This window comes from Sesamum indicum, linkage group LG1 (assembly GCF_026168435.1).
Source record: "Sesamum indicum cultivar Baizhima isolate 11 linkage group LG1, ASM2616843v1, whole genome shotgun sequence".
NCBI lineage: Eukaryota > Viridiplantae > Streptophyta > Magnoliopsida > Lamiales > Pedaliaceae > Sesamum > Sesamum indicum.
Genome location: NC_142657.1, coordinates 13332661 through 13357572, shown reverse-complemented (window position 1 = coordinate 13357572; position 24912 = coordinate 13332661). Strand labels below are relative to the sequence as shown.

Sequence of the window (24912 nt, the reverse complement as noted above, 5' to 3'; positions counted from 1 at the left end):
ACGGTTGATCATGCTGCGAGGAAGTTTCACATGGATCGGTGACGTGGCTGTGCTATTCCTTATCTTATTTCAAAAATTATAAACGCAGTGGGGAGTATTTGACGTGCGTGTCGTAAGATTATTGGTGAAATTATTAAAAATGATGTGCAGGCTAATGTGCATGGGAGTTTAGGTGGAGTGGAGAACATGAAAACAAATGCTCTCTGTCATGTCATGCAAGTGAGGGAAGGTGGGGTCCCCTCCCCCTCCCTGTGAAAAAGATAAAAATGAGCCGGTAATATGAGTGAGAACTGAGAAGTAGAAGCACAAGACAAGTGAGGCCGGGCCCACATTTAAAATATAATATGCATTTGAAGGGGGAGGGTCAAAGTGATGAATTAGTGCTGCTGACTTTTTTGAACTGCTGCTGAAAGATGTGATGGGCCCTAAAACATTCTGAGTAGGAAGATAGGCCGTCATTTTTGGGCCTTGATGTCGGCTTGTTTGTGTTAATGGACTTGTGTTATGCGCATACCCTGCCTCTAAATTTCATTCCAACTATTTTGAATAGTTCCAAAATATATATGTATAGCTAGTGCTCTTGTTATTACTAATCTACATATTTTGGCAATCACCAACCTTCATATTAAATAATTAGTGTTTGTTTGAAAATTCGAAGTGATAAAATTAAATTTTCAAAATTTTATAATATTAATTTCGATGGTTATTACATATGTAGATTTATATTTTATAAAATTATTTTTTAAATAGTATAACAAATGATGTAATTAAAAAATTCTATTTGATGTGTGCGATTTTAGCATGGGTACAATGATTTTAGATTTTGATGATAGACTTGGACTAAATATGCAAAAGAACTTGGAAAATAGGACCTACAAAACAACACGTTAGCACTTCGATACTCAAGATAGTCTCAATTTTAAGAATAAATAATTATGAAACCAAATCATGATGAGAAATTGAGATAAAAATAAGAATTTCGTAAGAGAAATATGATTATAACGCGAGTTGATAATTACAGCAACAATAGCAAATCAATTTCCAAACTTTTGAAGGTGTCCCCGTTAGGGGGATGTTGCATGTTACCTGAATAGGGGGAGCATCCCCCTTCGTGGAGACTTTGCACGTTACCTGAAATTTCGGAGAAAGGGCGAGATACCTGTAAATAAGGCACGATTTTGTGTTATCCTTAACTAATCAACACGTCTTTGCTCGGAGGAGGACTCCTATTCTGTAGGGAGTCCTTCAAGATTAGGGAGCTCTGAGGCTTAGGGATGCCTCTCTTTTTCTAGATTGGATTTTGAAGGCAGGCATATGTCTATAACACCTTTTACTGGACTTCCCTCTTGGGCCGAATGATGGGCCGAGTGACTTTCCTCTTAGGTTGAGTTTTGGGAATCCTTTGGTGGGCTACCTTCACCATGGGCTGTTGGGCTTGGCTTGGGCTTCAAACCTTTTCTTGGGCCAAGTGTCTTTGCGCCATACATATCACGATCGATAAAGAGTTATTTGTGGATTGTTCTTAATAATTATGAATTTATTGATAAATTATGGATAAAATTGAAATAAAAAAATTAATTTAATTAGTATCATTTGTGAAAAAAAAATTGATTAAAAACACACACACACACACCGAGAAAGAAAAAAAATCGAATCTAGGTCTAGCCCTACCCAAAAACCATTTCTTGATATCCATGGGTCTTTTTTCATATGAATAGGTAGAATTTGAGTATAAATTAATTTGTTTGGTTTTGTTTTAACTAAAGTTTGAATGGAATCATACCCTACTCATTGATAGGCTTATGTGGTGGAAGTGCACCAGCCGGGAGGATTACTGATAAGATCTATTAATCAAACGTACCTAATTCGGTGGGAAGGGGCAAGAGAGTTTAATTGTTACCTGCATGCTTGCGTCCTTAATTTGTAGGTTCCTCTCTGCAATACTATGTCTCATAACAGGACAACATCTTCTTAGGTTCAAAATTTGGTGTAACTTGTCACTGCTGTGCAGCATTTGATTACTTTCTGCTGATGTGACACTAAAGCCTTCATATCGTGTTACCAGACACTACTTTTTGCATTAAGAAACAGTATCGTTAATTATACCTCCCATCCATTAATTACAATAGATTGAGTGTCCATTTACTTTTTGATATTGAATTAGACATTCTATTTAATTATATTTTATATTTTGTTTACTTTTGAATGCCCAAACTCTTAATTAATACATGCAATCGGCTACTGAATAGGATTGTGGTCAAAGCTTTAAGGGTCTTATTATATAATTTCAATGGGTTGACTAATCATGATTTAATACGATAGTTAAAATATTGATGTAATCACAACATTATACATTAATTACATGACAAATCATAATTTTATCTATAACCTAATTGATCCCAACCTAATCAACTCTTGAAAAGTAAATGAGGCCTTAATGTTTTGGGATGGTAGGTAGCTAGAGGATGATGAATGACAAATAGTGGATTGATGTTGGTAGTGTTTGGGCTTATGAGTTAGGTGATTAGCAGTGTTTAGTGCTTTTAATTTGGTTGGGTGCAAATGATTCTTTAACTTTTAATTGTTTGCTTATTTATGTGTGTGACAAAAAATTCTTGTATTATTTGGGAATAATATATATTAATTAATTAGGGTGGTAGCTCCCATGCATGCATGATTGAATACAGAAATATGAAAATTGTTGAATGAAAGCACCCGTGAACTCCCATCCCCTCAGATGTTCCGATCCCCACAATTTCGACAATGATTTGTTTGTCCATTTCCTCTCATCTCAATGATGAAGAAGAGAGCAGCTATTAGGTACTTAACTTTGTCTTGTGGGCAATTAGACAAAGAGGAGTAGGAACAGCTTCAACAACTTATGTAATTAATCATATTTGCTAGCTACCTACGTAATCCACCATTAATCTACATAACATACTTAATTTTGAATACATCTTGTTTATTAGTAAACAATATTTATTTCTTATTTACTTTATTCATTCACATAATTATTACACCGTCCACACTCCATACAATATAGGACTGGAAAGGTAAAGGTAAAAAGCCTGTCAAATCATTTCCATCCCCTAATTAATTAAAGTGAAAATGAAAACATAATCATAATTAAAGTAATTTATTATTTCACAATTCATATATTTTCAATTAGTTTATATATATTTCATGATTATATATAGATCTTCCAGCTATTATTTCTTTTATTAATTATATTCCTCTAGGACCAGTTAATTATTTAACAAATTAACAAGATAAATATGTCATGAGGACAAGCTCGCTAACAAATTAACAAAGCTAGCTAACAAGAAAAAATAATGATTTTATTAATTAATCAGTGAGGACAAGCTAACTAGCTACTCCATAGATCCAATTATAGACATGCATACTATAATAAAGGAAATTAAAGTAGAGCTGGATAAATTTATGGAAAATTTTAATTCAAATCGACTTTAGTCATATTTAAATTATATAATAAATGTCATATATTTATCGTATAATTAATATATAATTTAAAAAAATGATCAATTACATGACAACTATATATCACACTTATTTTATAATTAATATAATTTGATCAAACCTAATTTAAATTAAAATTTTTCTAAACATATAAGTTTGATGTAGAATTTTCCATTCATTTAGATATATCATGGCTGCTTGTGGTTTCTTAAGTTTCACATTAGATAGGGGAAATTTTTGGCTGGATTCTTTTCAATCAAATTTGAACCAATTATATGACAAGTATAATATACTTATAGTGTGCTTGAAGTATAATTTAAAAAAAAAATAATCAATTACATAAATAAGTATAATACACTTGCTTATAATTGATTTGATTCGATTAATAATATTGTCATCTAATAGTTAGTTTTTTCTGAATATACATGTGCAACCCAACAAACTTGGACCTCTGTAGGGTCTAGCTGGCTAGCGAGTTCAGAAACAAAATGCATTCCGGACAATATATATATAAATGCAAGAGAAGAGACGGCAACATTAATTATTTCTACAACTTTTCTCTTTAAGAAAAAAGAAAACATAGCACAAATGAACAATCCAAACACCATGTACAGTTCACACATAAAAAAAAATACACATAAACACATGCAAGAAAATTTAATTCATGATGATTTCTGGCTTGTGCATGCCTAGCTACCTTAAACAATCAACATATATAATATATCACTAGAACGTACATACATCGATCATTCATTTCTCTGCTCATCAATTCAATTTCTCATTTCAGTAATTACAAATACCCTTAATTATTTTTACAGCAAAACTCGACGATCAAATTAACCTACTATAATATATATAATAATTAAAACTTTTCACATAATTAAATGAAAGCTTATGTAGTAAATTAATTTGTCTGATCATGGGACCATAACCTTAGCAACAAAGCTATTCACCAGCGCCAGCGCATTGCTTGTCACCTCCTTCACCTTCAACGTTCGGTCGCACACGTCCGACATCAATGCCCCATCCTCCACATCCTCGAATCCGTCTACACACGTGTCCTCATTCGTCAGGGCGGCGCTCATCCATGTCTGCACATTGCTCAACTGGAATCTCAGCTCCTCCCCGGAGCCTGACGTCAACCGGCGCATCTGCTTGACCGATCCTCTTATCTGGTCCACGGCATCACCCAAGAGGGAGAAGCAGTCGTGCAGGGCGGAGGCGGCGCGGGGGTCAGCCGCGTAGTCAGCTTGGCGGGAGAGGTTGGCAACGTAAAGAGTCATGGACTTGGCGCGGGAGAGGCTGAGGGCGACGGCTACGCGGGCGAGGCGGGCGGGGTCTTGTTGTATTGCATTGGCGTAGCCGGCTAGAGAGTGGTAGCAGAGTTGAGGATATAGTGTGATCTGGCAATTGGTGCGAATGAAGTCAGTGGCGTTGAGGGTGGGGGCGCCGAGGGAGGTATAAGAAGAGAAGGTGAGGATGAGAAGGAAAAATGGAGGCAGAATTGTCATAGTGTTTATATGTTGGGATGTGAAGGTGAATTGGAATGAATGGTGGAGGGAGGGGGAGTGAGTTTAAGTAATGGTAGCTAGCGAATTGGGGGGAAATACCGGTTATGCCCCTATGAGAATACATATACATATACATATATATATATATATATTTATGTCTGTCTGTCATGTGTGTGTGATTGATTATTTTGTTCCGGGGAGTGGGGGCTTGGGTAGCTGCAAATCTCCAAACTAATCCCAGTTTCAAAAAAGTAGGGTAATTGGTTATAGTATTGATTCATCAGCGTTCACCAGCTGCATTAATTAGAGAATCTTGTGTGGTAAATTAAATATAGGAATAATTACACTTTTCTTTTTTTAATTTTAGTGTAATTATATATAGATTTTTTATTATTTAAAAAATTATATTTAGCATTTTTTAAGTCTATTTTCATCTAATAAATAAATCCCTTAATTAGTTAACATTTACCGAATTTGCTAATATAAACAACAAAATTGAAAAAAAAATCTATATTTAACGCTAATCGACTTATTACTGATTTATTGTTGGTCAAATAAATCTTTTTATAACCAAATTACCCTCATACGTCTTCTCGTATTAATACATGTGAGGAAGTATATCTTTACAGTTATAAAAGTAGCTTAGTCGGATACAAATTGTTTGACCTACAATAAGTCAATTGAGGGTAAATATCAATTTTCATTCAGTTTTTTTTTTGTTAATTAATATCGACAAATTCAATGAATTTTAGTTAATGAAAAAACTTACTTATTAAACAAAACCAATAACAATATATATATATATATATATAAATATATATATATATATATAAGACAGACCTAAGTTACATATACATATATACATATGCAGGCATACATATATAGTTATTAGTACCCTTCAATATTTGAGTTGGTCCACATTTATAATGTACATTGTTAAATTTGAGTAGGGAAGTTGTGTGCCCTAATTTTTATCCTCTACTCTACATTAATTTTCTCTTACAAAAGTCCCCCTTGTATTTTAGTGAAGTTGCAAAATATTCCTCGTGTGGGGTGCTCAAGGATAAAATAGCAGTGGTGTAGATTTGATATTAATTCATGATTATGTATATATATATATAGAAAATGATGTGAGAGTGTCAGAATTGGTAGTTGGTTAATATGTGGTGCGTGTAAGAAATTGAGGTTCCGGATGGGAGATAGATAGTAGGTAGGAAATGCTTTTGCCGGCAGTTACGGCTGCCCTTTTTCTGATTGACGCGGGCTTTAACTTTTAACGGTCTTGTGTATGCAATGTATGGTGCATGATGCATGAGCATAACCAATCCAAAAGTTAAAAAGAGAGGTGTGTATGTATGCTCAATTTTCTGTTATTAATTACTAGACAACTTTAGGAAACATGTAGGACCCCACATGCATATATATCATTAATTAAGAATCATTTAAATTGATGGAGTTAATTAAAGTTAGAAGAAAGAAAAAAGGTTGTGGATGGATGGTAATCCAATGGCAATGGCATCCACCAAAACTCTAATCCTCCTTATCCATAGTCATATTAACTATGCCGGACCCATGTGGAAGTGCATATTTACCACCGCAAATCTTGGTACGTACTGCCATTGTAATAATAATTGGAGTTGAAGTTGGTGACCTTTTTTACAGAATATAATGCATGGTGGAGATGATGACCTTAATTAATTAATTGATTTAATACTTGATCATCATCATCGTATGTCACATTATATATTGATTTCCAAGGTGGTGATCTGGTGACGACATTGAACACCACAATTAGCTATATATGTGGTGCGGACACCATAACATATATATTCATATGAATCAAAAAATGAGATGGAGGAAGGCGATAAAGTGATGAGTTATGGACAAAAGGCTGTTTGCGAGAAGATGGGAATAATTATTGGGCTAGCGTGATTGACTCAAGATGTTATCCTGTCCGTAGGATTGGTGGACTATAGAGCATTGATAACCGGATAAAAGAAGACAACTTTTGTATTTCATTTTTTCAAAGATTGTAATGATGATGAGGTTTTAATTACCAAGATATTGAGAGGGAAATCGGGCCCGGATTTTATGCCCTAAAGCAAGATGGTTTCTTCTTTAATTTCCCAATAATAATAATAATGGTTTTGCACGCACGCGCCCATTTATGTATAATAGGCCCAACAAAAAGGGTTTAATTTATATTCATAACAAACTTTTAGAAACCCATAGGCCCAACACCTCGATGGTTTATTGTATGTATATACAGTCCACAGATTAATGATGCATCAATACCTCTAAAATAGGAGGACCTATTTTGTCTGCCTAACCCTAATTATAAACAACAACTAAATATTAATTCTTGCTTATATTTATTTATTTTTTATTTTTTAGGAGAGTGTAAGTAAATTAAGTGTTTGTTAAGAAAGTTATGAGGCAAAACCTGGTTTTGGGTTTTGGTGGAATGGAATCGAAAGAAAAGCATACCTACGAAACCAAGAGTGATGACCCATATGCAAAAAGAAACGACACTCTTTGTTTCGGATTCAATTCAATTGAATTTGAATTAATCATATAATAAGTGTAATATACTTACTGTGTAATTGTTATACGATTTAAAAAAAGTGATCAATCACATAACAAGTGTAATAAGTTGTTTTCTAATCAATTTGGTTCTCCATTCCCTACCTCTAAGTACCGACACTACTAGCTAAGACCAACATCAACACCATTATATAGATCTACATATATGCTTTTTCATCAATTTATATAAGGTGGATATATATTATAAACAGTGAAATCATCAAGTACATATTATATATATATGTCTTCCAAGAATGAGAATCCACGTGGAGCATGGGTGTCCACCTCTCTACCAATTGAATTGCTTCACTCCTCCCGACCCCACATATTTCAACTTTTCAGGCCTCCCATGTGTTCCCCATCAACTGACGACGGTGATCAAACTACCATTCTCCCACTTCCCATTTTTATCCCACATCACCAATTGCCCATTCCCATTCCCTCCCTCCCTCTCTGTCCTATCCTATTCTGTATTCTCCTCCTATGCACACACACACACACTCCCCAATGACACCCCCTCCATCTCGAACCGGTCAAACTCATATCTGGTCCAGTCAAAATCACCTCTCATCGGTATCCCACTTTATCCTATCACGCTCCTCCACGTGTACTCTCAAGCATCCTATGCCTGCCTCCCTTCTCTTCTCTTCCACACTCTACTACCACTAGTATATTAAAGGGTGAAAGTGAACGCTTCTTGTTCACCCCCTTATTCTTTACTTGAGCCTCGAGCAACTCAAAGGAAAATGGCGCGAATTTCTCGCCACCTCCCGGCAACAATTTTCCCGTCATTCTCCACCGCCCTCCTCCTCTTCCTCCTCTTTGTTTCCAACAACCTCCGCCACTGCGCTGCACGCGGCCATGACTACCACGACGCCCTCCGCAAGAGCATTCTTTTCTTCGAGGGCCAACGCTCTGGCAGACTTCCTCCGGACCAACGCATCCGCTGGCGGAAAGACTCCGCATTACACGACGGAGCCTCCGCCGGAGTACGAATTCTTTCTCTTTTCCTTCCATCTACTACTCTTCCATCCTTTCATGTTTTTTTTTTTCCCTTTATGGACGCTGATTAACCCATTACTTGTTTGGTTATATACAAAGGTGGATTTGACAGGAGGGTACTATGATGCCGGCGATAACGTAAAATTCGGCTTCCCAATGGCATTCACCACCACAATGTTGTCATGGAGCATCATCGACTTCGGAAGAAACATGGGTGGTGGAGAGCTAGGAAATGCAGTGAGGGCAGTGAAATGGGGCACCGATTATTTGCTCAAGGCCACCGCACATGACGGCGTCGTCTACGTACAGGTTGGCGACCCCTTGTCGGACCATAACTGCTGGGAAAGGCCAGAAGATATGGACACACTGAGGACAGCGTACAAGATTGATGCCAACCACCCGGGGTCCGACGTCGCGGGGGAAACCGCCGCTGCTCTCGCTGCCGCCTCCATTGTTTTCCGCTCACGTGACCCCTCCTACTCTAGGCTTCTGCTAAATCGTGCCATTAAAGTAAGCACCTTTTGTATCTCTTTTTTGACATGATTTTTCATTTATATATATATATATATATTTGTTTTTGATTAATATATAATATGCGCATCACATTTTACTTTTTGTATGTTAGAGAAAATGAATGCATGGGAAATATCTTTATCTGCACAAGCATAGGCATAGGCTTTATTTGGGTTCCACGTGATTGGACTGGGAGAATTTTTGTTTTCTTTTTCTTTTATATTTATGCTGTTGAGTATATCAATAAGTTTTTCATTTCGAGGTTCCTATTTATGTTGAAATAGTCAGACTGCATTCACATTTACTCATATTCCTTGGTTTTAGTGCACAATACACGAAAATGTGTCACATATATAGATTTATATATACCTACATATATTTTCTAGTTTTTCATTAAAGGACCTCAATTTTAGGAATTATGATGAAAATGTAACTAGGATGTGATAATCTTAGCTAAATGGAGGAAAATTGCACTTTTGTCCCACACTGTAGATATTGTTGTACTTTATGGTCCCATAGCTTAAAGTATTATAGTATTGTTGTCCTAAATGCTACAATATTTTAGTGTATGAAACTAAATGTATTGGACAAAAATTTACGGCATAAAGTTTATGCCGTAATATACAATTTTTCTTAAGAATGGGTGTACCAAAAGTTTATTTTATTAAATTAATTAGATTAATTGGTCATGATAAATAAAGAAAGTGATGATTGTAAAGCTTTAAATTAATATTCACCTAGTAAATTAGGAGTTTCAATGTCCTAACACAACACCATATATTGTCTTGAAAAGTGACAATAACAAAATCAATAGATACTTCCAAATAGACTAGACATTGTGCGATGCCCATTCACAAGTATCTCAATGCATGCTAGCTCATCATTTTCTTCAAATAAAAAAAATTAATGGAAAATGGTAAAATTCCATTAAAAGAGCTCTTGAACGAATTCGCTTCGTAATTACTTTTTCTGGTGTCTTCAAATCGTTGCTGCTGATTGGTTACTTCAAGGCGCAAATTACAAGAAAATAATGGACCGTTATATACATATAGGTATTTGAGTTCGCAGACAGGCACCGGGGTGCCTACAGTAACAGCCTACGCTATGCCGTCTGCCCTTTCTACTGTGACGTCAATGGTTACCAGGTAATAATTACTTAATGGATTTGGTAGCTTGTATGAAATTAAAACATACAATTCGTGAATATATGATTGGAATTGTAGGACGAATTGCTGTGGGGAGCGGCGTGGCTGCACAAGGCATCGCGGAGGCGGGAATACAGAGAGTACATAGTGAGGAACGAGGTGGTTTTGAGAGCTGGAGATACCATTAATGAATTCGGTTGGGATAACAAACACGCTGGCATTAATGTGCTCCTTTCCAAGGTTACTTTTTATATTTCATTTCTCACCAACTACTTCTCTCTCTACTTGCCATTTAATCATCTCATCTTGGATTAGTTAATTAATTAAACCCGGAACACACACACACACACACATACTACTTGCGTGTACTTTGCTTCTGTACTATAAAATCCTTGTCTTTTTATTCTTCTTGTCTCATATATACAATGTATATGTATATGATTATGATTCAACTAATTGGTGGCCTATTATTCTTTAATTAGTATATCCCCATCCCCACCCTCTTGAAAAGTGAAATTGGTCAGCCAATCACATGTCGTGCAGGATGATTTCATTAATTAATTAATTAATAAATATTCTTATATATTCACTAGCTTTACGTAATCATTAACATTCATCAAAAGAGTAGAGAATTGAAATTGGAATGTATGGGGCATGCATGTGCAAAAAGCTGCTGGTGAAAGCACAGACTGTTGTACCTCATCTCTCGGGCTCCCAACAAAATCGATAATGTGGGTGTCTGTGTCTCATCAACTCACTCAAGTGTTGTTAGATTTTGGTATTTAGGCATTTGCTTAGTTTTAACTTTCTTCTCTTTTTTTATATATATCATCATTCTGTCTGTGGTTGTGCCTTCGCTTCCACTTTTACTAACACCACTACGCGTCCCGACTACTTGGTGTCCAGGAAGTTTTAATGGGAAGAGCCAACGATTTAAAATCCTTCCAAATAAACGCGGATGGTTTTATCTGTTCCTTGTTGCCTGGAATTTCTCATACTCAGGTTCAGTATTCCCCAGGTATGATGTATGAATATTATGATACTCTCTCTCTTTAATTCATTTTTGCATATTTATGTATGTGAATGGCATGGATGACAGGGGGACTGATCTTCAAGGCTGGAGGAAGTAACATGCAGCATGTCACATCCCTCTCCTTTCTGCTCCTTGCTTATTCTAATTATCTAAGCCACGCCAATCACGCTGTGGCATGTGGAGCCGACTCCTCTGCTTCCCCTGCTCTCCTCAAACGCTTGGCCAGGCGTCAGGTGGACTACATTCTGGGGGATAATCCATTGGGAATTTCGTACATGGTGGGGTATGGGCCACGCTATCCACAAAGAATCCACCACAGGGGGAGTTCATTACCATCTCTGGATGCCCACCCAACCCACATCGGCTGCAAAGCTGGCTCTCGTTACTTTCTCAGTCCAAACCCAAACCCCAATGTATTAGTTGGAGCAGTCGTAGGTGGCCCAAACAGCTCCGATGCTTTCCCGGATTCCAGGCCTTTCTTTCAGGAGTCAGAGCCCACCACATACATCAATGCACCATTAGTGGGCCTGCTCGCCTACTTTTCAGCCCATCCTTGACTCACCCTGAGTCACCCTTCAAAAATTTAAGTAGAGTGGTTGGCAAAGGTCACCCTCTCTATTCCTATTATTATAATTATCTATCATATAATATACCCTTACACAAATAATTATTTATTACTAGTATTATTATTATTATTATGGGTAATTGTATTCTGAGTGGTGTTCCCGGCTGTTTTATCCAACTGATATATGTAGGTGGATGGCTGCTTTAATTTATGTGGTCGAATTAATTCATCGAGGGAGGTATTAGTTGTAATCATGTTTCATTAATTAATTTGAGGTCGGATTCTATATCTATGTCTCCCTCAATTTCTTTGTATTTTTCATTACTGCTATCTATTCTACTAATTGTAATAATCCTTCATATGCATATGCAATTATTCCATTTCAGCAATTGCATGCTCAGTCATCACTATGTATCTGATCCGGGTCGAATTATTCGATCTCCTGAGACGATCTCACCGCTGATCGACTAACTCTTCCGAAACAGATTTTGGATCCCCTGAGAATAAAACACGAACCGTGAGCTCGTCGGGCACGTCCCCGACAATGACCCTCCGACGCTCAAGTTAGGTTGATCGAGAGAAATGTATTCTATCTCAAAGTTCGATCTCAATTAATGTATCGCAGTTACCTCATTTATGGCGTATCGGGGTCTATTTATAGTACACAGTTGTACGGCAAGTACTGGGCCACGTGGCCTCATGTTGTTGATTCACATTCTGATCGAATGGTCGTCATTGTCCGGATCTTCTGTTGGTTCACACGACCCGGGTTGGGTCCTCTGCGACCCGCCCGTTACAAAACACGCGGATCCGGTCGCGAAAATGACCATCATGCCCTTAATGAAGGGCGTTTCAGTCTTTTTGTAGGGGGATTATTCATATACCCATCATTACTCCCCCACTTTTTCAAAGTGCAAGTTCGTTGCCTTTGAGGAAGTCGAACCGTCGCGTCCGTTGATCGCGTGCACGTGGCAGAATCCCCTCGGTCAGTCTCGGGCGCGTTGTTCCAGAGCGGATCTCCTATAAATACCCCTTCATTTGACTTCTCGGCCCACCTCACGCAAAAACTTCCAGCGACCAAGGCTCACAACCACGAGTTCGTATTCGATCTGCGGCTTCCAGAGTCATCCTACTTTAAGGTACGATGCCTTCCAGCTCTAGCTCGAATTCTAAGTCGCGATCTGGCTCTAAGCCACGATCTGGTTCAGGGTCGTCTTCGTCTCATTCTGAATCTGCTTCTGGGTCCTCTCCTGAGTCCGGTTCTGGTTCGTCCTTAGGGTCCGGATCTAGGTCTGTCTCTAGGTCTTCGCATGGGTCGTATTCTACCTCTCCCAAGAGGAACAAGAAGTTTCCGGTCACCAAACTTAAGGATGAACAGACTGGGCCTTCGGTCCTTGCCAGGTTCCAGGATCGGCTCACTAAAAACCCTTGGGAGGCTGTGGTCAGTAAAGTTAGGGTTCCTGTAAATAAGATTAGGGAAAAATACCACATCCCCTCCGATTTTGATGTTCTCATCCCTGCTACCTTCGATCGCATGCATCGTCCTCCCGAGGGGTTTACTGCTTTTTCTATCAAACACCTCGATGCCGGGTTGCGATTTCCTCTGGCTCCCCCGGTGGCCGGGATTTTGAATAAGTTGGGGTTGTGCCCTATGTAGCTTTCCCCAAATTCCATTACCCATATTGTCCTTTTCGTTGTAATGATGCGATATGTAGGTTTGGACCCCAGTTTTGACAATTTTTGGAGTTTGTATTCCTTCACCACCTCGAAGCGATCTGGTAGTCGAGGTTTTTTCTATCTTTCGGCCAAACCCGATTGCGGGTATTTGAGCGCCCTGAAGTCGAATGTAGGAGCTTGGTTAGATCGCTACATTTTCATTCGATCTCCTAGTGGTGTCTGGCCTTTTAAGAACGAGTGGACCAAGTATAAACCCCTTCCAAAAATCTGTGGTGGGGGGCTGGAGGGTGACCAAATAAGGAGTCTAACATCTTATAAGTATGATCCCAAGAAGCTTCTCAATGAGAAAGTTTTGCAATTATCTGGGCTCTCTCCAGCGTCCCTTCACATCGAAGAGTCCTTAGGTGACTATCTTCTTTCGGTCTCGCTTGCTTTCATCGCTGTAATTTTTTGCATATGTTAACTTTTCACTGCTCGCAGATAGTATAATCATGAGCACGCGCACAGCTATGCGGAGGATCGCGGCCCAGAACAAATCGAGGAAGGGGGGTGAGATCGCGAGTTCCTCGGATCCGAAAGGGAAGGGCAAGGCGGTTGCTGGTGCTCCAGATTTATCTTTGATCCCACCTCCCTCGGTTCCTTCCAAAACGCTCGCGATCGCCACTCCCGATGGACTACAGCCCATTGCAGTTGATAGCGAGGGTACGCCTTCCGCCCATGGTGATCATCTCGGCTACAACTCCTCGGAGTTAGAACTGGGTTTAGATGAGGCCAGTGAGGACCATGGGGCCGATCAGGGGAGCCAAGGTCCTCCATCTGAGGAGCGATCTAAGAAAAGAAAGCGATCCTCCCCGAAAAAGGGTCATGGGCCCAAGTCCAAGTTAGGGCCTAGCGATAAGGGTAAGGGGAAGGAGCTCGCTGAGGCCTCCCACCCACCTCCTTCCAAATCGCATAGCCCGAGCGTGCTGAGCAGGATGGCTAAGGAAGCCGCGGATAAGACTAGTGTTGAGGAAGATCGGGACAAATTTTTTAGGGTGGCACAGCTCGCCACATGTTGGGAGGATAGCCGGGCAGCTCTTCGAGGCAATGTGCCGCCTCCCGAATGGCTGGATATGTCGAGCTCGTCGCTGTATGGCGAGGCTGGAGGCGATACTTTTGCAGTCTACAACTCATTCGTCTCCGTTCGCGATCAAGGGGCACTTGTAACGAATAGCCCTATTCGGCTTGAGGAGTTCGCAGCCCACTCCATGGTCCAGGTATTCTGTCGGCTGGCTTCCTTCGACCTCCCTTCTTTTATATCACCCATTGCATTCGATTTTGCAGGCTATGACCTTTCCCCGAAGCTTGAGCCTCAAATGCACCCATTATCGGAGGAGCTATATTCAGACTGACCAGAAGGTGCAAGATCTTAGAGCTCAACTAGCCGAACGGGACGAGACAGAACGCAAGCAGGAGGATAATCTGCTGGCCTTGGGAGATGAGGTGCAAAAGCTGCGAGCCGAGCTCGACGTTGCCAAGAAGGAGAGGGAGATTATTCGTTCTGAACAAGAGGTGGCCTTGGCGGAGGCTAAGAAAGAGGCGTTCGAGGCCGGGCGTGAGGTCGGCCTCGTGGAGGGCCACAAGCGTGGGGTGGAGGAAGGCCAAGCCGGTCGCATTCTGGTTGAAGAACATCAGCGAGCCTTGGCCAATTCCAGGATGTCCGCGGTTCGTGATTTTTTGAAGACCGACACCTTCACGATCGCTCTTGAGATCAAGTCTGCGGACTCATTCACCAAGGGCTATGAGACCTGCCTGTCTCAAGTCGAAAAGCTCGGTGGCTTTCATGAGTCTTTTGACCGCAGCAAACTTGACATCTCACTTGATGGCGACCTTCAACCTCTTCCTCCAGATCCTGAGCTGAAAGATGATGAATTTATGGTCTTGAGGGACGAGCTGGAGGCGGAAGCTGACGCCTGAACCATCCCGATTCTTCTATTTTTGTGGTAGGATTTTGAGCTGATTGATCGAAATGTAAATCCTAGAGATTCTTAGGACATCATTTTTTGTAGATAGGAGGGTGGGGTGGAATTTTTGATAACCCCTGTACATGACGTTTTGTTAAATGAAAGTGAACTTTTGTCAGCTCGCTTATTTTGCTATATTTGCACATTGCATCTTTCAGTCGTTCTTTCAGTTAGCCTTTTGCTTGGATGCGTCTTTTCCAGATCGCATATTGGACGCGTCTTTTTCAGTTCGCGTTTTGCTTGAATGCGCCTTTTCCAGATTGCATATTGGACGCGTCTTTTTCAGTTCGCGTTTTGCTTGAATGCGTCTTTTCCAGATGGCATATTGGACGCGTCTTTTTCAGTTCGCGTTTCGCTTGAGTGCGTCTTTTTCAGATCGCATATTGGACGCGTCTTTTTCAGTTTGCGTTTTGCTTGAATGCGTCTTTTTCAGATCGCATATTGGACGCGTCTTTTTCAGTTCGCGTTTTGCTTGAATGCGTCTTTTCCAGATCGCATATTGGACGCGTCTTTTTCAGTTCGCGTTTCGCTTGAGTGCGTCTTTTTCAGATCGCATATTGGACGCTTTAGTAGTGAATAATAATAGTAGTGTACGCATGAATGTAAGCATAAATCAAAGAAAATTTGATAAATTTCGTTGGGTAAATTACAGTAGTTACAAATCCTCAATAATGCAATGTTTAACATGGATACAATTGGTAATCTGATAGAACTCTCCACGTACAGTTTTGTTCGATCTTCTCGTTGATGGCCTTTCGCAGGCTCCTTGTTCGATCCCGCAGTTGATGGCCTTTCACAGGCTCCTTGTTCGATCTGTCGTTTGATGGCCTTTCACAGGCTCCTCGTTCGATTCGGCAGTTGATGGCCTTTCACAGGCTCCTCGTTCGATCTGTCGTTTGATGGCCTTTCACAGGCTCCTCGTTCGATCTGTCGTTTGATGGCCTTTCACAGGCTCCTCGTCCGATCCGGCAGTTGATGGCCTTTCACAGGCTCCTAGCTTCAGGCATAGAACTTCTTCAAGTTCTGTATGTTCCAAGGGCGTGGTAATTCGCGACCTTGCATGTCTTGTAGTCTATACGTGCCCTTCTTTCTGATCTCGGTCACCTTGTAAGGGCCCTCCCAGGGCGGCTCCAGCTTCCCCACGTGTTTTGATGCTTCCACTTTCTTCAGCACCAGGTCTCCCACTTGCAATTGGCGGGGTCGAATTCTGCGATTGTGGCTCTTCATCATTAAGCCCTTGTGATGTAAGATTCTGGCATATGCGGCCTCCCTTTTTTCTTCGATGACGGTGAGGTCGAAGCTTCGTTCGGCTTGGTTCGCCTCGGGCTCATACTGCATGACTCTTTGCGATTCCTCCCGTATCTCAGCTGGAATAATGGCTTCAGTTCCGTACACCAGGCAGAAAGGGGTCTCGCCCGTAGCGGTTCGTGGCGTTGTGCGGTAGGCCCACAAGACCCGGGGCAGTTCGTCAACCCACGATCCCTTGCTCTCGAGGCGAGTCTTCAAATGTTGCAAGATCGTCCGATTCGTCACTTCGGTCTGTCCGTTCGCTTGAGGGTTCGCAACTGCTGTGAAGTGTTGTGCGATCTTCAGCTCCTTGCACCATTCCGTAATTTTTCTGCCCTGGAACTGCGTGCCGTTATCAGATATTAGTATGCGGGATATACCAAATCTGCATATAATATTCTTCCATATGAAGTTGATGACTTCCCTCTCCGATATTTTGGCCACTGCTTCCGCTTCGACCCACTTGGAGAAATATTCGACCGCTACAATGATGAATTTCTTTTGGGCTTGTGCGGGCGGAAAAGGTCCCACGATGTCAATTCCCCATTGGTCGAACGGGCATGCTATCTTGATCGGTTCCATCGGGGTCGCAGGCTGATGTAAGAAGCGTACTTCTGGCAACTCTCACATTTCCTTACCAAGTTCTTGGAATCTTCGACCAGGGTGGGCCAGAAATACCCTTGCCGCATCACCTTCTGAGCTAGCGATCTCGCTCCTGAATGATTGCCGCAGCTTCCTTCGTGTATTTCCCGCATCACGTACAAGGCTCTTTCTCCATCCAAGCTTTCAGGAGAGGGCCGTCCACTGTTCGTTTGTAGAGCTGACCCTCTAACAACGTGAATCGGGCGGCTCGAAATTTGATTCTTTTTGCCGCCTGTGGATCGTTAGGCAAGGTACCCTCTTCAAGATACCATATGATCTCTCTCATCCACGATCCTGTCTCTGAGACGACCTGAATTTCTGTTCCACTCGCGAGGACCGACTGATCGCGCACTAAGGCTGTGATTTTGCGATCTCGAATTCCATCCATTGCTGCACCAAATTTTGACAGGGCATCCGCTTTGTCGTTTTCTGCTCGGGGAACCTGTGAAACGGAACATCCATTAAACTTTCCCATCAATCGCTGCACGATCTCCTTATACCGTGTCATGGTTCTCTCTCTCGTCTCGTATGTCCCTTCAATCTGCATAGCGATCAGCTGTGAATCGGTAAAAACCTCCAGGTCGTGAGCCCCTGCCTCATATGCTAGCTCCAACCCTAGTACCAACGCCTCGTATTCCGCTTCATTATTTGTCACTAGGAATGATAGGCGAGCTGCGACTTCTATCTCGACTCCCTTGGGTCCTTGGATCAGCACGCCTGCTCCTCCGTTGTTCGCATTGGAAGACCCGTCAACATGCAACATCCATTTCGAACAGGTGTGGTCGGGGGCGTCGGGTTCCTTCGGGTCGCTGGACAACTCTGTGATGAAGTCTGCGAGCACCTGTGCCTTCTGGGCTGTCCTGGGCTGGTACTCGATATCGTGTTGCCCCAATTCGATCGCCCATTTGATTAATCTTCCGGAGGCTTCCGGTCGCGACATCACATGCTTAAGGGGGTGGTTCGTCAGCACCACCACTTTATGCGACTGAAAATACGGTCGTAGTTTTCGGGCAGTTACTACTAATGCGAGGGCGAGTTTCTCCATCTCTGAATACCGCAATTCAGCCCCTTGGAGCATTTTACTGACATAATAGACTGGATTCTGACTGTTAGTCTCCTCTCTCACCAGCACGGAGCTGACCGCGTTCTCGGACACTCCAAGGTACAAGAATAGCGTCTCCCCATCTTTAGGATTTGCGAGCAACGGGGGTTTGGTGAGATACTCCTTTAGTTCTTGCAAAGCCTGCTCGCATTCTTGAGTCCACGCGAAACTCTTGGGTTTCCTCAAGGCTTTGAAAAATGGCAGGCTTCTATCTGCCGATTGCGATATGAACCTGCCCAAAGATGCGATCTTTCCCGTAAGCTTCTGCATCTCCTTGATCGAACTTGGCGATCTCAAGCCCATAATGGCTTGTATCTTTTCTGGGTTCGCTTCTATTCCTCGTTCACTGATCATATACCCCAGAAACTTTCCCCTGGTCACACCAAAAGTACATTTGTTTGGGTTGAGTTTCATTCCGTGCGACCTCATTATGCTGAACGCCTGGGAGAGGTCTTCGATGTGGTCCTGCGATCTCTTACTATTGACCAGCATGTCATCGACATATACCTCCATGGTTCTTCCGAGCAGATCGCCGAACATCTTATTAACCAATCGTTGGTAGGTTGCGCCCGCATTCTTCAGTCCGAATGGCATCATGTTGTAACAATAGATCCCCTTATCTGTGACGAAGGAAGTTTTGTCCCTGTCTTCCTCTGCCATTTGGATCTGATGATATCCTTGGTATGCATCCATCATCGAGAAGAGCTCGTATCCTGCGGTCGAATCCACCATGGTGTCGATCCGAGGTAACGGGTACGGGTCTTTCGGGCAGGCCTTGTTCAGATCGGTGAAATCTACACACATTCGCCATTTTTCTGAAGATTTCGGGACCAGAACTACATTAGAAAGCCAACTCGTGTACTGGACTTCCGATACATATCCAGCTTTCAACAGCTTCTCGACCTCTTGCCTGATAGCATCGTTCTTATCATTGTTGAAAGTTCTCTTCCTCTGCTGCACAGGTCGAACCGTCGGGTCTACGTTCAATCGGTGTACAATGACCTCCGGGTCGATCCCGGTGAAATTCGACGGACTCCACGCAAACATGTCTGCGTTCTTCCTTAGAAAGTTAATCATGGCCATCTCCCCTTCGTTCAGGCTGGAACCTATCCGGGTCGTTTTGCTGGGGTCCTCTGTCGCGAGCTGTATGGCCTTGTATTCCTCACTGGGCTTCAAGTGTTCGGCTTCGTACGGTCGGGGTTCCGCATCTTCTCTGACCTTTTGCTTCTTAGGCCTCGGCTCTCCTTTTGTTGATAAGTTGTAACATTTTCGGGCCTCCTTTTGGTCACATGACACTTTCCTGATTCCATATTCAGTGGGAAATTTCATCTTCATATGGTACGTAGAGATGACCGCCCGGAATGAGTTCAGTCCCGGCCGACCCAGTATGACATTGTACGTGAACGGGGTATCGACCACTAAGAATTTAACCATCAGAGTTTTCCTCTTCGGCTCCTCACCCATGGACACTGGCAGCTCAATCGTCCCTAGCGAGGCCACTTCGCTTCCTCCAAAGCCGACCAGCGGAGTCTTTACGGGTTCGAGCCTCGCGTTCTCCAGCCCCATCCGATCCACGACATTTTTGAAAATTATGTCCGCTGAGCTCCCGCTGTCAATCAACACTTTGTGGACGGTGAAGTTCGCAATATCGAGCTTGACGACCATGGGGTCGTTCTGTTCTCCACCATCCTCCAATCTGTCTGAGCTATTGAATGAGATGGCCTCTTCGTCCTCCACCTTTAGCACGAATTCTTTTTCCCGAACCGATCCGGCCGTTCGAGCGCATCTCTTTCGTGTTCGGCTCGAATCTCCCGCGGTCGATCCTCCCGCAATCGTGTATATAACGCCTTTAGTGGGTGCGTTGTTCCCGCCCGTCGAGGTCTTGTCGATTCTTGACGGGCCCGGGTTTCTGTCTCGAGCCCGACTTCTCGACCTACTCCTCCTTCCTTCTCCTCCGATCTTACAATTTGGGGGCACGCGATCTCGGAAGTACCCCTGTCTAACGAGCCTTTCGATCTCATCTTTCAGCTGATAGCACTCCTCCGTATTGTGTCCCCTCTCTCAGTGGAAACGATAGTATTTGTTAGAAGTTTTCTTGGAGGGGGTGTATCTCGTATGTCTTGACCATTTCAGCACGTCGGCATTCTCTACCATCATAAGGGCCTTCTCTCGAGACATGGCCAAAGGAGTGTAATTGTGGTATTTCGGCACGTACTTGGGCTCCTTCCGTTTCTCTGTTTTTGATTTGTCATTTCCTCCACCCCTGCTTTCCTGAGGTCGCCTGGGGATGTACTCCCGCTCCCTTCGTTCCGAATCTTTCATCGCGTTCATCTCCTCTTCGTCGATATATTTTTGAGCTATCGCCATTAACTGCTCGACATCGAAGGGCGGATCTCATGCGAGGGCGGATGCGAAAGAGCTCTTTCTGAGTCCGTGAATGAGGATGCTCACGAGCATATCGATCCTCAACTCTTGCACCTCTAGAGTCTCATTATTGAACCGGCCCATGAAATTTTTCAACGTTTCGTCTTCTCTCTGCCGGATGTTGAAGAGATGTGTGGCAGACCTCTTCTGTTTCTTCTTGCTCGCAAAATGGAAGTTGAATTTTTGCACGAGCTGTTCGTAGGATTCGATGCTTCCTCGGGGTAGGTTTGTGAACCACTCTTGAGCTTTTCCCGTGAGTGTGGTCGCGAACAATTTTGCCATTATCGGGGCTGACTGTCCGTAGAGATTCATCACCATTTCGAAGGTGGCCACGTGCTCCTGGGGGTCTCTCATCCCATCATATCTCCTCAAGTCGGGTACCCTGAACCCCGGCTCGACGGTCCGAACGAGGATGTCGTTACAGAAAGGGAAGTTCTTGTTCTGCGAGACAATCTCCCCCCGCTTCTTCAACTCATCAATCTGTTTATTTAGGCTGTGTATCTGTTTGCCCACACTTTCCACTTCGGCCCTGGATATCACCGGCTCTCTTCTTTTCGCGCGTCCGTGGCTGCTGGAGCCTGCATCGGACGATGCCGGTCGCTTACTGCGATGTTCATGTTCCCCTTGCACCCTTGACTCTCTTATTGGTTCCACATTTTCAAATAACTGTCTTCTAGCAGTTTCCTTGACTAAGGGGGTCGCTGTTCTCCTTTCGTATTCTACGATTGCTTTTCGGCTTGCCTCATCTATCATTCTTTGCAACTCGTCCGGAGTGATCTGGATGGTTGCACCTGTTCCTTTCCTGGGTGTCTCCTCTTCAGCAGCATTTCTCCTCGATGAACCCTCCATGATGACAGAAAATTCTCAGAAGTTCCCACAGACGGCGCCAACTGATCCGGGTCGAATTATTCGATCTCCTGAGACGATCTCACCGCTGATCGACTAACTCTTCCAAAACAGATTTTGGATCCCCTGAGAATAAAACACGAACCGTGAGCTCGTCGGGCACGTCCCCGACAATGACCCTCCGACGCTCAAGTTAGGTTGATCGAGAGAAATGTATTCTATCTCAAAGTTCGATCTCAATTAATGTATCGCAGTTACCTCATTTATGGCGTATCGGGGTCTATTTATAGTACACAGTTGTACGGCAAGTACTGGGCCACGTGGCCTCATCTTGTTGATTCACATTCTGATCGAATGGTCGTCATTGTCCGGGTCTTCTGTTGGTTCACACGACCCGGGTCGGGTCCTCTGCGACCCGCCCGTTACAAAACACGCGGATCCGGTCGCGGAAATGACCATCATGCCCTTAATGAAGGGCGTTTCAGTCTTTTTGTAGGGGGATTATTCATATACCCATCAGTATCATTTTACTCGAACCATTATTTTCTAAAATACTTACTTACCATAAACTCAAACAAATAATAATAATATAAGAGGTATTTTAACTGAAATATATATAAATTTATATGGAATTATATACAACACATAAATTTATTAATTACTCAAAAGTAGGGAAATTACGATAGGAATTAGGAATAATAATAATACGATTCGTCCTTCAGCCCACTTAATTAGCCAATGCATTATCAGCTTCATCACACTGTCCACGAATCTTCCGAATCTAATTTCCACCCATAGAGACCGCGTTCTATTGTAATTTCGGTGGTTTTGCCATTGATTCATTTGAAACCTTAATAATAGATGAAAGAGAACTGTATATATTTTAATTTTCATTCACTCTCATGGTGAAGTCAACCGCTAATTGCTTCATTATATATCCTTTTAAATAAAATATTTACATGTAGATGTCGAAAGGCTGGCGCTCCAAATTATGAACCAATCAGCTTCCTAGTACTATATATATATATAATCAATTAAGGACGTTTTCAGAACTGATCAATGCCAAGAACAATAAAAAAATAAACTAGCAGTATATATTCTACTAATACATACAACCACTTGAACTTCAAATCCTAATTCCCGACAAACTCATCTAATTAATTTAATTTGACTTTGAGTTAATTTAAGTACATACCTATATAATATATTAATTAGTATTTGTTAGCAACTTGGTACACATATTACACGGTATATTAGTTTCTTAATTGCCCATCTTAATTTTGAAGTGGGTGCATATCCATCTATATATATTCTTCCATCCTATTAATTCCATTTGCAGTTGCTTACTTATAATTTTTCGATTTTGTTTCTTTGATTAATTACATCCATCCATATACTCTATTTGTGTTGAAAGATCATATATATATATATATATATATATATATATAATATAATATATATCGATGGTTTTAGTGGATAAACCTCCGGCACCGACAGCGCCACCAATCCAGCAGCCGGGCCAACAGTCGTATGTCGTCGTCCAACCACCTACGCTGCCTACTGGCATACCAATCCAACCGGGACCTCAAGTTCAGAGCAGTGTTCCAGCTGGGCCTTGGTCCACCGGCCTTTGCGACTGCTTTTCTGATGTTTCTAACTGTACGTACACGTTTTGAGTTTAGTTCTGGCTGGATTGGCGATGTGATCTATTCTATGTTGCAGGTTGCATAACATGTTGGTGTCCATGCATAACATTTGGACAGATTGCTGAAATTGTAGACCGAGGATCCACCTGTAAGTAAATATATATATATATATATATATGTATATGTTTCTTTAAAAATTATAACTAATTAATGAAAAAGGTATGTATGCGGGTACTAATTATTATATGTAATATGTGTGCAACTGCAGCTTGTGGAGCGAGTGGTGCATTATATGCTCTGATAGCGTACATAACAGGATGTGCATGCATATACTCGTGCTTCTACCGATCCAGGATGAGAAGGCTGTACATGCTGCCGGAGGATCCTTGCCCCGATTGTCTGGTCCACTTCTGCTGCGAGGCCTGCGCCTTGTGCCAAGAGTATCGTGAGCTCCAACACCGTGGATTCGACATGTCTCTTGGTACCTACCTACCTAATTCTAAATCACTCTCTATCTATTTCTCTATACCTTATTTAATATTTCCTCCTACTTAATTTGGCCTACACCATAAGTAGTGCATCGATCTTTCATAATTTTAAGTAGAATTTATATATTTTAAATTATGCAATTAATATTCTTATTGATTAATTTGGATGTGAAAATGATTAGGATGGCATGGAAATGTTGAGAGGCAAAATCAAGGAGCGACAATGGCCCCATTTGTTCAAGGAGGGATGCATAGATAATTTGGAAGTTAATTGTGTCTTGTTTTAATTTATATTGTACGGTCCAACTCCAAGGATCAATGTTTAATGTTTTGTTTGTTGTGATCAGAAGAAGAGAGAGAGTACGAGCGAGGATTAAGACTGTATATTTATTTTATTTTTATTTCTCTACGCTAGCTAGACGTGTGAGGCTTGAACCATGTTTATATAAACGTGACTACACCACCCTGTTTGGGATGTGATGTAATAATGTATCATGTGTGTTCTAGGGTCAACCTCTTTTAATGTGGTGATCATGTTTCAAGTTATTTTACAAGTTTAGACTTTTCATGTGTACGAACCGTCATTCTTTGTTAATTATAAAAGTTATGGGTCCACTACTTCTATTTTACTTTTACTCAAACTCCTCATCTTACAATCAATGCATGAGTAGCAACACCAACAATTCTTTAGACGAGGTATCTGGAATGGGCTCCAAAATTTAGAGGAAGAAGATAGGTTCTCTTTGAAATTTTTCTCTCTTACTTGGTTCCTCACAACTTGGCGAAATCTTCAACAATACATTCAATCCATTGGATTAGGGGACAGGTTTGGAATCATCTAATTGTAAACATAACAACTTTTGTCCTACTGCAACTCTTATTTTTATTTTAGAGTAATCTAAGACCTTAAAGTGGGTTTGTTGGATCTGCTCACTGTTGGGTTTCTAGGCCCATTTGATGCATACGGC

At 41.7% G+C, this 24912-nt stretch overlaps 4 protein-coding genes across 4 annotated transcripts; 2 read left to right on the top strand and 2 right to left on the bottom strand.

The window, feature by feature from the left end:
* Positions 1-4018: 4018 nt before the first annotated feature.
* Positions 4019-5023, bottom strand: LOC105159873 (21 kDa protein). The gene has a single exon (XM_011077086.3). It carries the CDS (start codon positions 4986-4988, stop codon positions 4395-4397), a length of 594 nt encoding a protein of 197 aa, XP_011075388.1. The 5' UTR covers positions 4989-5023; the 3' UTR covers positions 4019-4394.
* Positions 5024-8098: 3075 nt separating this feature from the next.
* On the top strand, positions 8099-12117 carry LOC105159864 (endoglucanase 8). Its single transcript, XM_011077074.3, has 6 exons — positions 8099-8560; positions 8673-9083; positions 10139-10231; positions 10310-10471; positions 11138-11249; positions 11331-12117. The coding sequence occupies exons 1-6, from the start codon at positions 8318-8320 to the stop codon at positions 11819-11821; spliced, it is 1512 nt and encodes a 503-aa protein (XP_011075376.1). The 5' UTR covers positions 8099-8317; the 3' UTR covers positions 11822-12117.
* A 5433-nt stretch (positions 12118-17550) lies between these two features.
* On the bottom strand, positions 17551-20907 carry LOC148789472 (uncharacterized). The gene is made up of 2 exons (XM_088883169.1): positions 20692-20907; positions 17551-20598 (listed from the first exon to the last, which is right to left on the bottom strand). Exons 1-2 carry the CDS (start codon positions 20905-20907, stop codon positions 17551-17553), a joined length of 3264 nt encoding a protein of 1087 aa, XP_088739295.1.
* A 2221-nt stretch (positions 20908-23128) lies between these two features.
* On the top strand, positions 23129-24518 carry LOC105161927 (protein PLANT CADMIUM RESISTANCE 2). The gene is made up of 4 exons (XM_011079792.3): positions 23129-23469; positions 23533-23604; positions 23725-23937; positions 24127-24518. The coding sequence occupies exons 1-4, from the start codon at positions 23274-23276 to the stop codon at positions 24201-24203; spliced, it is 558 nt and encodes a 185-aa protein (XP_011078094.1). The 5' UTR covers positions 23129-23273; the 3' UTR covers positions 24204-24518.
* Positions 24519-24912: the final 394 nt, after the last annotated feature.

What these genes read in the sequence shown, in the direction of transcription:
- LOC105159873 (XM_011077086.3), bottom strand. Translation starts at nt 4,988, where the DNA reads ATGACAATTCTGCCTCCATTTTTCCTTCTCATCCTCACCTTCTCTTCT.
- LOC148789472 (XM_088883169.1), bottom strand. Translation starts at nt 20,907, where the DNA reads ATGGCGATAGCTCAAAAATATATCGACGAAGAGGAGATGAACGCGATG. An exon ending in GAGAGAAGGCCCTTATGATG is followed by an intron (nt 20,599 to 20,691) that starts GTAGAGAATGCC and finishes TTCCACTGAGAG; the next exon opens with AGGGGACACAATACGGAGGA.
- LOC105159864 (XM_011077074.3), top strand. Translation starts at nt 8,318, where the DNA reads ATGGCGCGAATTTCTCGCCACCTCCCGGCAACAATTTTCCCGTCATTC. An exon ending in TTAATGTGCTCCTTTCCAAG is followed by an intron (nt 10,472 to 11,137) that starts GTTACTTTTTAT and finishes CTTGGTGTCCAG; the next exon opens with GAAGTTTTAATGGGAAGAGC. An exon ending in TCAGGTTCAGTATTCCCCAG is followed by an intron (nt 11,250 to 11,330) that starts GTATGATGTATG and finishes CATGGATGACAG; the next exon opens with GGGGACTGATCTTCAAGGCT.
- LOC105161927 (XM_011079792.3), top strand. Translation starts at nt 23,274, where the DNA reads ATGGTTTTAGTGGATAAACCTCCGGCACCGACAGCGCCACCAATCCAG. An exon ending in TGTAGACCGAGGATCCACCT is followed by an intron (nt 23,605 to 23,724) that starts GTAAGTAAATAT and finishes GTGCAACTGCAG; the next exon opens with CTTGTGGAGCGAGTGGTGCA. An exon ending in TGGATTCGACATGTCTCTTG is followed by an intron (nt 23,938 to 24,126) that starts GTACCTACCTAC and finishes GAAAATGATTAG; the next exon opens with GATGGCATGGAAATGTTGAG.